General features: G+C 47.0%; 1 protein-coding gene across 1 annotated transcript in view; it reads right to left on the bottom strand.

Annotated features, from left to right (window-relative positions):
• Window positions 1-18300, bottom strand: part of LOC128832223 (tetraspanin-15-like) — a 527474-nt gene that overhangs the window by 272528 nt on the left and 236646 nt on the right. The window contains exon 3 of the mRNA XM_054019375.1: window positions 17546-17617. Within this exon, the coding sequence (XP_053875350.1) occupies window positions 17546-17566 (21 nt within the window). The 5' untranslated portion in view covers window positions 17567-17617. The remainder of the gene's footprint in view (window positions 1-17545; window positions 17618-18300) is intronic.

Raw genomic sequence — 18300 nt, 5'->3', positions numbered from 1 at the left:
CAATTGGGTGTTTTTTTCCCCCCCTTCACCGCTTCGGGCAGCAAAAGAGCTGGAGCCGGCCCTGGCCAGAATCAGAACAAAGGATCTCCTAACTCTTAAATCTGTGCTCATTCCACCAGTCCACATTACCTTCCAAGAGGAAATGCCCACTATAATTCTAAAGCAAAAGATTTATCCTAGGTTTTTTGCCCTTGTTTTGTATTTTCCTCTTTTCTCTGGCACCTCCCTAATAAGAAATAATAATTTGCCATAAGAAAGTATTACAAGGAAAGAACAGACTCAACCATTCTTCCACCACTGAGAAAACACACACGACTGGCTCCAGGATGCAAACACGTGATTGCAATTCAACCCACAGAGAACTCAAGGATTCCTAGAGCTTGGAAACCTGGCTTTGTAACTGTTATGGTTCTGACAATTCCAGTATACATTTGTATTTGTGGACAGCTGTATCAGATCACTCGTCTTTCTTGGATGCCCTCTTGCATGTGCTTCTAGATCAAATGCCCTTTGAAGATTCTATTCTAACACATGCAAGAATGTGCCTCTAGCGACATAACAAAGGCATATGCTTGTTGGACAGAAGTGTGACGTGCTGGAACAGAGAACATTAATAATAAATCAATAAGCAAATGCCGCAGGTTCTCTTTTCCCCATGTGCAAATGTATCACATCCATTATGCAATATGGGCAGCTGAAAAGCTAAGCACTGGCAGGTTTCCCTACAGCATGCAGAAAGAGAAGATTGCTGGAGTATGAGATCTCTGCACTGTTCTGTCTGGGAGAGGCTCCTAGTGCCATTATTACTACCTTACTAATTAAAGGGCTTGGATGAAATACAAAGGAATTGCATTAAACTATACTGAAGTTTGACTGGGGGTAGAAAAACTAATACACCAAATGGCCCTATGTATCAGCACTGGCCAGCAGCCAGGAGTTGCTGTTATTTAAAGCAAATTTCAGTCATGAGAAATTCCATCACCTTTTCCTTCTAAATTAAATGCTCCAGCTATAAACTACGCTGTTGTCTCCTGGGTACCTCTGGCTGTAGGAAATGCTGTAAATAAAGACTTGTCTACACAAAGAACTCGACCAGCATATCTGTAGTGGAATAACTATTCTGCTATAGCTCTTCTGGAATACCTCCCTGTAGAGACACTCTATTCCAAAATAAAAGTGACTTTATTCTGCTTTGGAAGTGGAGTAAAATATCCTGGAATAAAATCACTTATTCCAGAATGTGTTCACACAGGGGAGTTATACCCAAATAACTAATTTATATTGGAATGGCTATAGAAGGTAGTTATTCTGCTACAGCTATGCCAGGAAATGAAGCTTCAACCAGCAATAAGACAGAGCACAACTGCCCTAAAATCCTGCTTAGATTATACAATACATGAAACCAATTCCAAAAATTCAAATAGGTAGTTGACAAAAGGCCTTGTCTACACTACAGAGTTTGGTTGACGCAAGCCAGATTACATTGACCTAACTCTGTAAGCGTCTATGCTAAAATGTCACTCCCATCAATGTAACTCGCCCACTACCCCAACTTAACTCCGCCTCCGCGAGAGGCACAGCGCTTAGGTTGACGCAGCATCAGTGTAGACATTGATTGTTGCTGCCTTTCAGAAGCCGTCCCACAATGCCCCACACTGACAGTTAAATCGGGTGCAAGTGCTCCTCGTGAGGACGTGCACCACTGACACAAGGAGCCTAGTGTGGACATGCAAAAGTGATTTAATTACTGCAGTGACTGTATGTTGACATAACTTAAGTTTGTAGTGTAGATTTGCCCTTAGAAGATAAATGTTTAATAGGAAGAAAAACTGTCAAAGAGACCTTGCAAAAAGTTTTCTATTTATCCATACAAATCAGGGAGTGAAACAGTTTGATTAAAACAACAATAGTAACACTTCACGGGCTGTTACTAGCTTGAGCTCAGTGTTTGTAAAGGGCTTTGAGATCACTGCATGGAATGGGGACTACAGAAATTTATTATAACCAAGGACAATATATCATGATTCCTCCCACACAGTGTCCATTCAACAAAAATACTGAAGCCTGAAAAAAAAATGTGCCTCATTCAACATTTGGCACATACCTTGTTCAAAATGATATAAAATGAATCACCATGCTAGAAATAAATTTAAATCTCCACTTTCTACATTCTCCCAAAGCTAAGAACATATTAATATACATCGGCCCCATTCTAAAACTAACCCCGGCAATGTGGCTTAAAAAAAAAACAAAAAACAAACAAACAAAAAAACCCAACCCTAAACACAAACCAGGTAAGTCACTGCCACAACTTTATTTTATAGTTGCAGACATGTTGGTCCCAGGATAGTAGAGGGACAAGGTGTGTGAGGCGATAAGTTGATCCAATACAAGATATCACCTCACCCCCCTTATCATAACATTTTGACATAACTGGTACATCTAAAAGGCACCCATATCATGTAGGGATAAGAATTAGCATGATTAAGGAAGCAGCAGGATCCAGTGGACCAGGAACTGGATTGGGAGTCAGGAGACCTAAGACCCATTCCTGACCTGCCATGTGAACTTATACAAGTCACTTCACCTCTTTTTGCCTCGATTTCCCCTGCTGCCCTTTGTCTTTTATTGAGATTGTAAGCTTTTCAGGGCATGGACCGTTCTTGCCATGTGTTTGTACAGTGTCTACCACAATGTGTGTGTGTGTGTGTGGGGTGTAATCTCATCTGGGGCCACAGGTGCTACCATAATACAACTAATAATGAGGGGGAGGGTCAGAGGTATGAACTGTGGGATCTACCAGAGACTGGGGAAGGTGAAATGTCTCTGGGATCCCAAATTCACTATTGCTTTGGGGACATGTTACTCAGTCTCTCTTCTCCGTTCAGCCACACATTAAAGAGACTCCTCGTGGGGTGTTTTGGTCCATCCAGGTGTGCACTGACCAGCTAGGTAGGAGGCCTCTGCAAACAGGGCAGGCAGGTGGGCTGGAAGTGAGTCTAGGGTTGGAAGAGACCTCAGGAGGTCATCTAGTCCAACCCCCTGCTCAAAGCAGGACCAATCCCTACTAAATTAACCCAGTCAGGGCTTTGTCAAGCCAGGCCTTAAAAACCTATAAGGAAGGAGATTCCATCACCTCCCTAGGTAACCCATTCCAGTGTTTCACCACTCTCCTAGTAAAAAAAGATTTTCCTAATATCCAACCTAAACCTCCCCCACTGCAACCTGAAACCATTACTCCTTGTTCTGTCATCTGCCACCACTGAGAACAGTCTAGATCCATCCTCTTTGGAACCCCCTTTCGGGTAGTTGAAAGCAGCTATCAAATCCCCCCATATTTTTCTCTTCTGCAGACTAAATAATCCCAGTTCCCTCAGTCTCTCCTCAAAAAGTCATGTGCTCCAGCCCCCTAATCATTTTTGTTGCCCTCCACTGGACTCTCTCCAATTTTTCCACATCCTCCTTTAGTGTGGGGCCCAAAACTGGACACAGTACTCCAAATGAGGCCTCACCAATGCTGAAGAGGGGAAATGATCACATCCCTTGATCTGCTGGCAATGCCCCTACTTATACAGCCCAAAATGCCATTAGCCTTCTTGTCAACAAGGGCACACTGTTGACTCATATCCAGCTTCTCATCCACTGTAACCCCTAGGTCCTTTTCTGCAGAACTGCTGCCTAGCCACTCGGTCCCTAGTCTGCATCATTGCATGGGATTCTTCCGTCATAAGTGCAGGACTCTGCACTTGTCCTTGCTGAACCTCAGATTTCTTTTGGCCCAATCCTCTAATTTGTCTAGGTGCCTCTGTATCCTCTCTCTGCCTTCCAGCATATGTACCACTCCTCCCAGTTTAGTGTCATCGCCAAACTTGATAAGGGTGCAATCCACACCATCCTCCAGATCATTAATGAAGATATTGAACAAAACCTGCCTCAGGACTGACCCTTGGGGCACTCCGCTTGATACCGGCTGCCAACTAGACATGGAGACATTGATCACTACTTGTTGAGCCCAATGATCTAATCCAGCTTTCTATCCACTTTATAGTCCATTCATCCAGCCCATACTTCTTTACCTCGCTGGCAAGAACACTGTGGGAGACTGTATCAAAAGCTTTGCTAAAGTCAAGGAGTAACATGTCCACTGCTTTCCCCTCATCCACAGAGCCAGTTATCTCATCACAGAAGGCAATTAGGTTAGTCAGGCATGACTTGCCCTGGGTGAATCCATGTTGACAGTTCCTGATCTCTTTACTTTCCTCAAAGTGCTTCAAAATTGATTTTTTGAGGACCTGCTCCATGATTTTTCCAGGGACTGAGGTGAGGCTGACTGGCTTGTAGTTCCCTGGATCCTCCTCCTTCCCTTTTTTAAAGATGGCAAAAAAAGCACTGAGTACATTAGCTTTTTCCACATCCTCTGTCACTAGGTTGCCTCCCCCAGTCAGTAAGGGGCCCACACTTTTCTTGACCTACTTCTTGTTGCTAACATACCTGTAGAAATCCTTCTTGTTACTTTTAACATCCCTTACTAGCTACAACTCCAAGTGTTATTTGGCCTTCCTGATTTCACTCCTTCATGCCTGAGCAATATTTTTATACTCCTCTGTGGTCATTTGTCCAATCTTCCACTTCTTGTAAGCTTCTTTTGTGTTTAAGATTGCAGTCCATGAATAAGTTTGAAGGTTGGAAGTGGAAAGGGTTTCTAGCCTCAGGAGTAAGCCAGTACCTTCTTAAAAGCTCACTTCTGGCCCAGTCTTGTCCCAACAAAGGTGGTACAGGTGACATTTTTGCCTGATCCTTCTCCTCATGGACCAGAGATTACATGTGATGGAGCCAACAGACAACATTCACATTGAGCCATATTCTCTACAGGTGTAAATTGTTCGGCAGCTCCATTGACTTCAAATGAGCTGTACCAATTTACTTAGCACTGGCAGCGAATTCTGCTATTCATCCCCTTGTTGGCCTTCCTGCTGTACTGTACGACCTTTATCCATTTAGCAGAGGCACTAAGGTTTAATCCATTCAGGTTTGCAATCTCTCTACATTCTGAGAGTCAGGACCTCATCTTTGATCACGGAGGCCCTGCTGCCCCAGAACATTCCCAAAAAGCAGGTTACACAATTTCTCTGTCCAAATTCCATGGCTTAAGCTACCCTCAGTCTAAAAGGGATCTTTTGTTTTAAGTGACTGTTCATCGAAGTGCTTCATTCCTGCCTTGGAGGAATTCCCTGGAGCCGCTGGCTGAGAGGAACCCTTGTGCAGCTAAGCTTCTGTGTCTTAGCTTCCCATGGTTTCTGGCGGAGGGGAGAATCACTGCAGGGATCAGCTGCCCCATGTCTCAGCTTCCAGAGCTGATGGCTGGGGTGGGGGGGGAGAGACACCATCAGGTCAAAAACAACAAGGAGTCCGGTGGCACCTTAAAGACTAACAGATTTATTTGGGCATACACTTTTATGCCCAAATAAATCTGTTAGTCTTTAAGGTGCCACAGAACTCCTTGTTGTTTTTCTGGATACTGACTAACACAGCTACCCCCTGATACTTGACACCATCGGATCAAGCTGCCCTGTATTTCAAAAGCCAGTCAATACAAATTGAGTTATCTTCTTGTATTTCTCCAGGTCTGAACCAGTGGTCTGGCCATACCACCAGGTCTGAACAAATCCACTTATTTGCTAAGTACAGTGGAGACCATGGAACTTCTCTTAGCCCCCAGCCAAGGGGAAAGATGCCCAGGGCATGAGCTGCCCTGTATTACAGAATAAACCCATCCTCATTTTGTTGGATCTCTGGATCTGAGCAACACTTCTTTCCCCCAGAAAGCATCTGGTGGAGGAGAGAAAACAGACGTACCCATCCTAGCCATGGGGCCACCTCTCCGCCTAACTCAATTGCTCCTCCCTCCTACCATGCACTCCCCATCTCCCATTCAGCCTGACCCTGCCCATCCTCCATCCAGCCACATTCTTGTGCACTTTTCCCACTTGCTACCCTTTCACTTCCACACTGTTCCTGTGGCTAAATCCCCATCATATAACATTTGTACAATCTTTGCAAAATCGGTCTCAGCTAGAGGGGGAACATGGACCATCAAAGTGGGGCCTAAGTTAAAATTTCCCTCCTGCTCCTCTTCAAGAGTGGGTATATTATAGCATTCAATAGAATATTCAGGGCCTGATCCTCCATTGTAGTGAACCTTGTGGGTCATTTTATCTGTGCAAAAGGAGTATAAAATTCAGCCAGAGCAGAATGGCCTTTTTACACCCCATTATATGGGTGTTGTTGACCTGTAATGTGGAAAGTCACATCCTCAATGTTTTCCTTTTGTAAGCATCATCCCCATTACATTTAGCATTTTGCTTTTCACATGTTAACTCTGTACCCTGGTAACCTTGTGAATTTTAAATTTTTGCTAATGCAATAGGGATTGCTCAGATAAAATAGGATATGTTTTGTCTTTCATTCAGTAATAATACAGAGTGTATCAGATCTTGAATTAATTGGGCAAAGGCTTCTAAGACAATCACGTAACAGTGTGGAGAATGGACAGTCTTGTCTGGTCCTTTTCCCTGACAACAGAAAGATAAATATCCACACGTACACTTTAGCTATGTTATTTCAGAGGTGTCTCACCAAATGGTCTATGTAAGACACTATGGGAATTGAACATTCCTCAGTGGTTGGCATTGTAAATATTTTCAAGGATGATGTACACTAGAAATAAAACCAACACAGACACAAGGTGACTCATGGGATGGATAATAGGTTTGCAAAGCCTTCTGCCTCTAGATCTGTGGGTTTTAATCCAGCCCAAGTCAATAGTGAGTGAAAGTTATATCATTTGATAGCTCTTTGCTAGCCTACGTAAAGCAAGTTTAGAGGTCTTAGTCTGGTTATCAAGTGTCTACATTTCAAAAGCAACCTCTTCAATTGGCAGCTTTAGTGGTAACCTCAGTAGAGGTATAAGGGATTTAACAGACCAAGCAGAGTGAATGTCCCTCTGGAAACCATCCCTTTACATCAGGGCAGTGGTGCTGGAACAATTTGTATAGTGGGGGTGTTGAGAGCCATTGAACCAAACTGTAAATCATATACATGACGGAAACCACTTCAAGCCAGGGGGTGCTGCTGCACCCCCAGCACCTCTAGTTTCAGCACCTATGCATCATTGGTGGGGCATTGTACCAATGTCCTGGGCCTATTTTAATAAATAGGTTATTTAGTTACGCTCTGAAGGAAGTGGATTAATGTCTCCATGCTTATCTAGCCAATACGTTTAACCAAACATTTGTTTTAAAAGAAAAACTTCATGAAATATTTTAGGGAAAATTACCATGCCATGCAATATATTAAATGTTGCCATGTAGTAAGTGAGTGAAAGTTCTGTGGCTTTAGCTCAAGAAGCAGACTGCAGTTCAGGGAACTAAGTATGCAATGAAACTCAGCCAAATATTTTGCTTTTCCCAAAACAGTGGTCTCTATCTGTAGCTCAAACCTTTTGCAATTTCCAGCAGGGAACTTATCAAGAACAGCCTGGCACTTTCAAGGCAAAAACATTAATTTGAGAACCAGGTGATGAAAAATTAATTTGAACGAGGGTGTTATTTTGATGGCTTGCTGCCAAACACTGTGTTCAACAATCATATCAAAATCAGACTGTCAACCTCCTGAATTCTTGTGTAAATTACTATAATGGGACCAGGATTTCAAACCAAGTCTTGTTTAAGACAATGGCAAAACTCATTAACGTGAGTGGAGTCAGGCTTTTACCCTTGTTGAGAGAGAGAGACAAACAAAAAATACGATAACCATATCACTGCTAAAAGTGATACAAATATTTTAGAGTAGCAGCCGTATTAGTTTGTATCCGCAAAAAGAACAGGAGTACTTGTGGCACTTTAGAGACTAACAAATTTATTTGAGCATAAGGTTTCGTGGGCTACCGCCCACTTCTTCGGATGCTGCATCCGAAGAAGTGGGCGGTAGCCCACGAAACCTTATGCTCAAATAAATTTGTTAGTCTCTAAAGTGCCACAAGTACTCCTGTTCTTTTTACAAATATTTTAATTAGAAAAACATCAGACTAGGAAATAACCATGAAGCACAATTATCCAGAAACAAATCTTATGGGTGAGACCATTAGCATTGGGCTTCCAGTGCAGCACACATAGGATGCTAAAGTGTTTTACTTTTATAACCCTAAAGCTATTTCAGGTTGGCTTGTTCCTACTTCCATCTTCCTCCACTCAAACTTTTATTCAAGGTCAGAGTGGAGTCTTAATTTTATTTCTAGGGTTACCATTCGTCCGGATTTACCCGGACATGTCCTCCTTTTGTGTGCTAAAAATAGCGTCCGGGGGGAATTTGTAAAGCACTCACAATGTCCGGGATTAGCAGAGGGAGCGGCTGGGAGGGCTGCAGGGAAGTCCCGGGCTGGATTCAGGAGCAGCTGTAGAGGAGCCGGATCCGCCCTGCATTCTGAGCCGGCAGCTCCCTTGCAGCCCAGTCCAGCAGCACTGTGCAGGGCCAGACCGGGTTTTGTTGTGCAGGGCCAGACCGGGTTTTGTTGTGCTGGGGAGCTCAGCCACGTGTCCGGGTCGGCTGCACAGAGCCCAACACTCTGTTCTGAGCAGCAGGGTAAGGGGGACCGGGGGCAGGAAGGTTCTGGAGGGGGCAGTCAAGAAACGGGGGGGGCTTTTTGGGGGGAGTGGAGAAAGTTTTGGGCAGTCAGGGTACAGGTAGGGGGTAGGGTCCTGGGGGGCAGTTGGGGGGGGGGTCTTAGGAGGGGGCAGTTAGGGGACAAGGAACAGGGAGTCTTAGGTAGGGGGTGGGGTTCTGGAGGGCAGTTAGGAGCAGGGGTCCCAGGAGGGGGCAGTCAGGGGACAAGGAGCAGGGGGGGAGTGTTTGGGAGTTCTGGGGGGGCCTGTCAGGTGGCAGGGGTGGGGAGATGGATCGGAGCAGTCAGGGGACAGGGAGCAGAGGGGTTTAGATGGGTTGGGAGTTCTGGGGAGGGAGTGGGGAGTGGTTGGATGGGGCGTGGGAGTCCCAGGGGTTTGTCTGGGGGTGGGGGTGTGGATAAGGGTTGGGGCAGTCAGGGGTCAAGAGGCAGGGAGGCTTAGATAGGGAGTGGAGTCCTGGGGGGCAGTTAGGAGCAGGGGTCCCAGGAGGGGGCAGTCAGGGGACAAGGAGCAGGGGGGGGGTGTTTGGGAGTTCTGGGGGGGGCTGTCAGGTGGCAGGGGTGGGGAGATGGATTGGAGCAGTCAGGGGACAGGGAGCAGAGGGGTTTAGATGGGTTGGGAGTTCGGGGGGGGGGCTGTCAGGGGTTGGGGAGTGGTTGGATGGGGCGTGGGAGTCCCAGGGGTCTGTCTGGGGGTGGGGGTGTGGATAAGGGTTGGGGCAGTCAGGGGACAAGAGGCAGGGAGGCTTAGATAGGGAGTGGAGTCCTGGGGGGCAGTTAGGAGCAGGGGTCCCAGGAGGGGGCAGTCAGGGGACAAGGAGCAGGGGGGGAGTGTTTGGGAGTTCTGGGGGGGGCTGTCAGGTGGCAGGGGTGGGGAGATGGATCGGAGCAGTCAGGGGACAGGGAGCAGAGGGGTTTAGATGGGTTGGGAGTTCGGGGGGGGGGGCTGTCAGGGGGTGGGGAGTGATTGGATGGGGCGTGGGAGTCCCAGGGGTCTGTCTGGGGGTGGGGGTGTGGATAAGGGTTGGGGCAGTCAGGGGTCAAGAGGCAGGGAGGCTTAGATAGGGAGTGGAGTCCTGGGGGGCAGTTAGGAGCAGGGGTCCCAGGAGGGGGCAGTCAGGGGACAAGGAGCAGGGGGGGAGTGTTTGGGAGTTCTGGGGGGGGCTGTCAGGTGGCAGGGGTGGGGAGATGGATCGGAGCAGTCAGGGGACAGGGAGCAGAGGGGTTTAGATGGGTTGGGAGTTCGGGGGGGGGCTGTCAGGGGGTGGGGAGTGGTTGGATGGGGCGTGGGAGTCCCAGGGGTCTGTCTGGGGGTGGGGGTGTGGATAAGGGTTGGGGCAGTCAGGGGACAAGAGGCAGGGAGGCTTAGATAGGGAGTGGAGTCCTGGGGGGCAGTTAGGAGCAGGGGTCCCAGGAGGGGGCAGTCAGGGGACAAGGAGCAGGGGGGGAGTGTTTGGGAGTTCTGGGGGGGGCTGTCAGGTGGCAGGGGTGGGGAGATGGATCGGAGCAGTCAGGGGACAGGGAGCAGAGGGGTTTAGATGGGTTGGGAGTTCGGGGGGGGGGCTGTCAGGGGGTGGGGAGTGATTGGATGGGGCGTGGGAGTCCCAGGGGTCTGTCTGGGGGTGGGGGTGTGGATAAGGGTTGGGGCAGTCAGGGGTCAAGAGGCAGGGAGGCTTAGATAGGGAGTGGAGTCCTGGGGGGCAGTTAGGAGCAGGGGTCCCAGGAGGGGGCAGTCAGGGGACAAGGAGCAGGGGGGGAGTGTTTGGGAGTTCTGGGGGGGGCTGTCTGGTGGCAGGGGTGGGGAGATGGATCGGAGCAGTCAGGGGACAGGGAGCAGAGGGGTTTAGATGGGTTGGGAGTTCGGGGGGGGGCTGTCAGGGGGTGGGGAGTGATTGGATGGGGCGTGGGAGTCCCAGGGGTCTGTCTGGGGGTGGGGGTGTGGATAAGGGTTGGGGCAGTCAGGGGACAAGAGGCAGGGAGGCTTAGATAGGGAGTGGAGTCCTGGGGGGCAGTTAGGGGCAGGCGTCCCAGGAGGGGGCAGTCAGGGGACAAGGAACGGGGGGAGGGTTGGGGGTTCTGGGGGGGCGGGAAGTGGGAGGGGCAGGGGCGGGGCTCCTCCCGTCCTCTTTTTTTCTTGCTGAAATATGGTAACCCTATTTAACCAAATCCATTTACACAGGGCTATAATTCAACTCATTTTCTCAAACCCATTGTGGTCCCTGGTCTTCCAGGTTGCTTGACTAGAAATTCTAGAGAACGTACTGTACCCACAGTAAGCTTCTCCAGCAGTACAGAGAGAAGGACTGTTTAAGTGCAAAGGAAAAAAGCGCTCTAATCATTTTTGGCTTGCTTTAATTTTGCAACTTTTCTGTATCTGTTTTTTGTCCTCCTAGGTTTCTTATTAAGATGGGGTTTTTTTTCTCCTGCCCATCTCCTTTCCAGGCAATAGTAACTTTCATTTCCATCTCGGAGGTTTATTCAGCACTCCCCGGGGTGGGTAAATTCACACTTTCCTATGCATTCACACACAAACAAAATGAGAGCTGTCAACCTATTCTCAAAACAAGATTGAGACAAATAGTTTGTATTTGTAATTACTGCTCAAGGTTAAGTGCCAGAAGCATATTTAGCTCACCGACTTAGTTTGCAAAACACAGCTATGATTTAGTTTTCAAACATGAAAATAATTCATGAAGTTATAAATGTGAGCAGCCATGAAAGGCCACTTGATTCACCCAGTTTGACTTTCTGCAGGCTTCTCCCTTGTTCATTAATTGGATCTGCTCTTGATTACCTCCAGAGAAGAGCCTCAGCCACTTCCCATTGTAATCTATTGAAATGTTCAATAGTTTTAACTTCTAAGAACCTGAACTATAGAATAATTAGCTTCAGTTCAGTGCTTCTCGACTAATCAGCTTCTGGAATTCAGTAGTCCCCTTACATCATTTATACTTTAAAGATATTTATAGGTGGCCTTTGTATTTGCATTACAGTCTTCTCTTTGCAGAACAAAATGTTTCAAGAATGATGTAAACCTCTTTATATAAATTCTAAATTTTAAGTTACTGTTATTAAGACACAAGATTTACAGAATAGAGCCAGAACAACCTGAGAGGCAAGACTACCAGATTATACCAGGGGTGGGCAAACTACGACCCACGGGCTGGATCCGGCCCTTCAGGGCTTTGGATCCGGCCCACAGGATTGCCACCCCTGTGGTGCCATGGGCCCTGTGCTGCTCCCAGAAGTGGTTGGCATCATGTCCCTGTGGCTCCTGGTGAGGGGGGGGGGAGGAGAGGGGAGGGGAGGGGCAGAGGGCTCTGTGTGCTGCCCTCACCTCCAGGCACCACCCTCCACAGCTCCCATTGGCCAGGAATGGGAAACCGTGGCCAATGGGAGCTTTGGGGGAGGTATCCACAGGCAAGATCAGCACGCAGATCCCTCTGCACCCCCCACCTCCCAGGGACATAATGCCAACTGCTTCTGGGAGCGGCGTGGGGCCAGGGCAGGCAGGGAGCCTACCTTGGCCCTGGTGCGCGCCACTGTCACCCCAGTGCCACTCCAGGTAAGCAGCGCCGGGCTGGAGCCTGAACCCCTCCTGCACCGCAACTCCCTGCCCTGAGACCCTTCCTGCATGCCTCCTGCAGCCCAGCTCCCTTCCCTGAGCCCCCCTTGTACATCCTGCACCCCGCCTCTGCCCCAACCCCTTGCCCTAAGCCCCTTCCTGCACCCCGCACTCCCTCCTGCGCCCCAACCCCCTGCCTTGGCCCTGCATGCAATTTCCCACTGAAATACGGCCCTCGGGCCGAAAAGTTTGCCTGCCCCTGGATTATACAATCCAAGAAATCTGGGTTTTGTCAGTGCTTAGATGGAAGTCAGAGAAACAACGGACCAATTACTGCAATTACTACTGACATTGTTTGGGCCATTTAAAACTAGCCTGGAGTACATAAAGTAGAACATTCTTGCACCAAAGGCCTGAACTTGATGACTTAACACTAGGGGCATTGCTTTTGAAGACATTTCTTGGCATGGTTTTTAAAAATGCTGAACTTCCTGCAGCTCCCAATGACTTCAGTAGCATTTGTGATTTCTGAAAGTCAGGTCATTCATTCTTTGGCTTAGTTATTATACCTGGGTCCCTTGCAGTTTCTGGTAGATTTGAAAATGTTCATAGTACATTTTGGAAGGACAGCAAGTCTTGTGTCCTGTCCAACACTTCCTCTCTCAATGAAGCAGTTTGATCCTAAAGCCCAAGGCTGTGAATGAGTTTTCACTAAATGCACAATAGCTCATGTCTTTGGCAATACAGTCATTACAGTATCAGTATGTGTCTCATTGCTCTAGGATACCTTGAACGTGAAAGGCATCATATACCATCAAATTCAATTCCAGAAGAGCAGAGTGTGGTGCAGATCCTCAACAAAATATCAGGAAAATAAGCAATAGAATCTGAAGTCAATACCTACTGTGTTTTACCAATGAATCAATAAAAGTATTTGATCAAATTACTAGGGTAACTGAGTTTTGACTACTAGTCTGTCTGTTAAACAACCAGCTTTATGAACAGATCCAGTCTTGAATATGATTAGCAATGCTATATTTTGTGTGTGTGTGTCTGTGTGTGTGTGTGTGTCTGTGTGTGTCTGTGTGTACACACAGAATGTAGTTAACTATACACATAAGAACTATTAACTAACAGCAGTTTTGTATTCAATATTTTATCCAGAGATCTCAAAACATTTTTCAGATGGAGGAATCAAGGAGTTGATGGGTTAAGTGATAGTCAGTTGCAAACCAAAGAACAGAACGCAAGAAACTTGACTCTGATTCTTGCTTTAGCAGGTGGACAACACTCTCAGACTATAATTTTTTCCTTGATACTTTTGTCTTTTTAACTCTTGGAAATAATTCCAACAATTTATGCAAGCCTTTTTTCTACTGCCTATAAGGAGTTTGGGAAACTAATCTACTCCTCATGATTAGGAGGATTGATTGTTTTTACAATTAATGCATCTTAATTTGCATTATGACAAAGCCTGTTTTGGCAAAAGATTGCGGTAAAAAAACCTAGAGAAAAAATCTGAAATCTTGAAGAAAATGTAAGGACAGTCTAGGTTATGAGGTCAGTTGAAAATAAAAATTTTCTAAATTAGGGGACGTCACTATGAAAGGCCTACATTTCTTCTTCTAAGTTCACCATTTCAAAAAGCATGGTTTGAATAGGGTTACCATATTTCAGCAAGAAAAAAAGAGGACGGGAGGAGCCCCGCCCTAGCCCCGCCCCTGCCCCTCCCACTTCCTGCCCCCCCAGAACCCCCAACCCTCCCCCCGTTCCTTGTCCCCTGACTGCCCCCTCCTGGGACCCCTGCCCCTAACTGCCCCCCAGGACTCCACTCCCTATCTAAGCCTCCCTGCCTCTTGTCCCCTGACTGCCCCAACCCTTATCCACACCCCCACCCCCAGACAGACCCCTGGGACTCCCACGCCCCATCCAACCACTCCCCACCCCCTGACAGCCCCCCCCCCCGAACTCCCAACCCATCTAAACCCCTCTGCTCCCTGTCCCCTGACTGCTCCGATCCATCTCCCCACCCCTGCCACCTGACAGCCCCCCCCAGAACTCCCAAACACTCCCCCCCTGCTCCTTGTCCCCTGACTGCCCCCTCCTGGGACCCCTGCTCCTAACTGCCCCCCAGGACTCCACTCCCTATCTAAGCCTCCCTGCCTCTTGTCCCCTGACTGCCCCAACCCTTATCCACACCCCCACCCCCAGACAGACCCCTGGGACTCCCACGCCCCATCCAACCACTCCCCACTCCCTCCCCAGAACTCCCAACCCATCTAAACCCCTCTGCTCCCTGTCCCCTGACTGCTCCGATCCATCTCCCCACCCCTGCCACCTGACAGCCCCCCCCAGAACTCCCAAACACTCCCCCCCTGCTCCTTGTCCCCTGACTGCCCCCTCCTGGGACCCCTGCTCCTAACTGCCCTCCAGAACCCCACCCCCTACCTAAGACTCCCTGTTCCTTGTCCCCTAACTGCCCCCTCCTAAGACCCCCCCCCAACTGCCCCCCAGGACCCTACCCCCTACCTGTACCCTGACTGCCCAAAACTTTCTCCACTCCCCCCAAAAAGCCCCCCCCCGTTTCTTGACTGCCCCCTCCAGAACCTTCCTGCCCCCGGTCCCCCTTACCCTGCTGCTCAGAACAGAGTGTTGGGCTCTGTGCAGCCGACCCGGACACGTGGCTGAGCTCCCCAGCACAACAAAACCCGGTCTGGCCCTGCACAACAAAACCCGGTCTGGCCCTGCACAGTGCTGCTGGACTGGGCTGCAAGGGAGCTGCCGGCTCAGAATGCAGGGCGGATCCGGCTCCTCTACAGCTGCTCCTGTGTCCAGCCCGGGACTTCCCTGCAGCCCTCCCAGCCCCTCGCTCTGCTAATCCCGGACATTGTGAGTGCTTTACAAATTCCCCCTGGACGCTATTTTTAGCACACAAAAGGAGGACATGTCCGGGTAAATCCGGACGAATGGTAACCCTAGGTTTGAAAGGGCTGCAGTCAAGGTTGCAAGGAGCCTTGAATTAATACATTAAGATTCTGCAATTAAAACCAACCAGGTGTGGCACTTGGGGGTTAAACTGATGCAACCCTGCATATCCCCTAGCAAGTTCTTTTTACACAGGAAAGAAAGAGGCTCCCCTATATCAGGGAAATTCTTAGGTGGGAGAATATGACCACTGTTCCAAGATGGTGCAAAGGGGCTGAAGAACTGAGGTAAATAACTAGCATCTTCAACTCCAACTCAGCCAGAGATCTCCCTAGATTAAACACATGGATGATGGGGCATGACACCATGCATTTGCTTTTATGTAAAATCAGTCCTTTTTGGAGAGCTGCTTCTACTTCAGTTGTTCCAAAATCATAAGCAGAAACAGAGGCACTATTCCCAGGACTTATAGCAAGAAGCTTTACTGCACCCATCCAAATGTTAATTGAGCACTTGCAATCTATTGCACTCTCTCTATATAAAATGCATAGTTCTCCGGCAAGACAAGGAAAAAAAATGCTTAGGACTTATCTATACCTATTCAAGTGCTTTACAAAGGAAGATCAGTATCAATATCCCTATTTTATAGTTGGGGAAACACACAGATGTGAAAAGACTTGCACAAAGTCATTCAGCAAACAAGAATAGAAGCCTGGCTCCCAGTCCAGTGCTCTATCTACAAGACCATGTTGTGTAACTTAAAATATTTATCAGGTGTAACAGAACTTGGAAAACTGCAAAGCACTATAGGTAGGCTAATTATTATTACTAACCTGACAATCCAAAACAATTCATTCTTAGTGTCTAGAGAGCGTCTCATAAATGCTGTTGAGTGTGTCGATTGTGTGGAATGTGGGCAGGGACCTGACCTGTTGATCACACAGCAGGTTATTCCGATCATCTTTTACTACTCTTGTCTTGGTCTGAATTTGCTGTAAAACAATTAAACACATCCTAGGTGCCTCAGAGATGCAACAAGCTTCCTCTTGTTGGGAAAAAGCCAAGGGCCACGTGGAGAATGTAATTGACACAGTAGTTTGCTATTTAAATTAAATGGATAGCAGGGAATCAGGACAGAGCTAGCCAGGAGATGAAATGCCTCTGGAGTGTTTCTGGCTATTGTTCAAAAAAAGGTTACTGCTTGCTGCAGAATTGGGCAGGAGGGCAAAAGCCACCATTTAGACTTCAGTTTATCCATGTGGAGGGGGGAGAAATTAACAGCTCTTAGGGGGTTTTATCACCTGCAAATTATCTTCCATGTTGAATTCACTGGTGTTTGAAATATGAATTAGTTGCCTAAAAAAATATGCCTGGCTGTGAATGGCCAAAATAACGGTGGAATTAGAGGGAAAGAAACAGAACCCTGAAAGGGAGCAGAGACAATGAAGTAGAGAGGAAAACAAATCAATTGTGTTGTAGATGCTCACTACATATATCAACTTTACAGGGTGTTATGCTGGATTAAACATTCCCCACATTTGGGAAATTAGGGCACCACCAGAGTCCCTGTCAGAGCGAGAAGAGGAAGCTCCTTTATTTTTTGACAGCAGCTCTGCGAAGAAATATCTCCAAAATGAGAATCAAACCCTGATTTCCAGTATAACAATGCAGAACACTAACAAGAAAGCAAACAGACAAGGTGATGTGTGTATTAACCTGTGTGTCCTTTCCCCACACCTGTCTCCATGCCCTTTTATGCTGACCCATGCCACCACACCTCCACCATCCCAAAACTCTTCTGGCAGCTCATAGTTTATAATCATATTTGAAAACAAACCTACATTGAAACACAATGTGTTTCAGATATTTCCAGTCAGTCACCATGCTCACTGTCTTCACTTTCACCCATCAGGTCCCCTCCATCTGTTATCTACTTCTTTTTTTTTTGGCTTACTGTATATATTGTATGCAGTTTTGGGCAGGAATCCCATTTTTGTTATTTATATCTTTATAGAAACCAGAGGCCCCAACCAGGATTGATGCCGTGCAAAAACCATAAAAGTCATTGCCTTGAGTACTTACATTGTAATTAGACAAAAGACAATCCCAAGGTGGAGTAGGTTATGTCATACAACATATAGGCAAAGTCTTTAGGGTGCTGGTATGTTACTTTCTTTTCTTTTGTAATTACCATTATGGGATTGGGTGAGGGAAAGTAAATAGGAGCAAAGGAGAGGGAAGAAAAGACAGGAAAGACACTGAAGAGGGAAGGGAGAAGGAAGAAGGTTCCGTTTGTTTTGTAATGCACCATTTATGTCTATGGCCTTGGGATAGCACAATTTGCATTTATGTAAAGTAAACAAGTAAAAACAGACCTGTAATATTCTGGGCAGCATATGCTGTTTGTTCTCTTCCACTGGTATATATTGTAGGCAGCATCTCTGCACCTAAGAAATGAATTATATAGGTTAGACAAAGAACAATCTTCACTGACAAGATGCACAGCTTTTTAAAAAAAAAACAAAACAAAAAACAAAACAAAAACCCAGCTTTGCCACAACGAACAACAGTATTTCTCCCAAGATCTAATCACACAGAACTGGCAAGACTACCAGCAAAATTTGCCCCTAGAGAGCAAAGTGTTGAGGACATTGCATGCAGTCTGAACTCGCTGTACCTTTGGTAGTTAGAAGGAACTGATGGGAGGCAAGAAAGACCACAACCCCTTTTAGACCCTCAGAATCTACACAATGGGAAGGGATGAGTGTGTCCAATGGACACTTCTCCCCAAAGATTCCGGGATCACAGTGCAGGCATCTTGATCCCACAAGCAGATATACACACAAAAGCCACTTAAAGAACTCTTAGACCGTAAAATCATTTTGTCACTGCTGTTCAAATCTCCATATTGACTTTTCTAAGCAAGTTCCCCCCGCAAACACACATACAAATAGATGGATAACAACATAATCACAAATCTTGCAAAGTTTGCTCTGGCAGGAATGGCACTGTTGATGTGAAATGTGCCTATTATTTTTTGTGACAAATTACTACACACGTTACCACTGCAAGTTCCACAATAGGAACTGTTTGTTTTAAGAAAAAAAATATTTGACTAACACATGGATTA

This window comes from Malaclemys terrapin, chromosome 2 (genome assembly GCF_027887155.1).
Source record: "Malaclemys terrapin pileata isolate rMalTer1 chromosome 2, rMalTer1.hap1, whole genome shotgun sequence".
NCBI lineage: Eukaryota > Metazoa > Chordata > Testudines > Emydidae > Malaclemys > Malaclemys terrapin.
The sequence above is the reverse complement of the archived record's forward strand: the minus strand, read 5'-3'. Positions and strand labels throughout refer to the sequence as shown.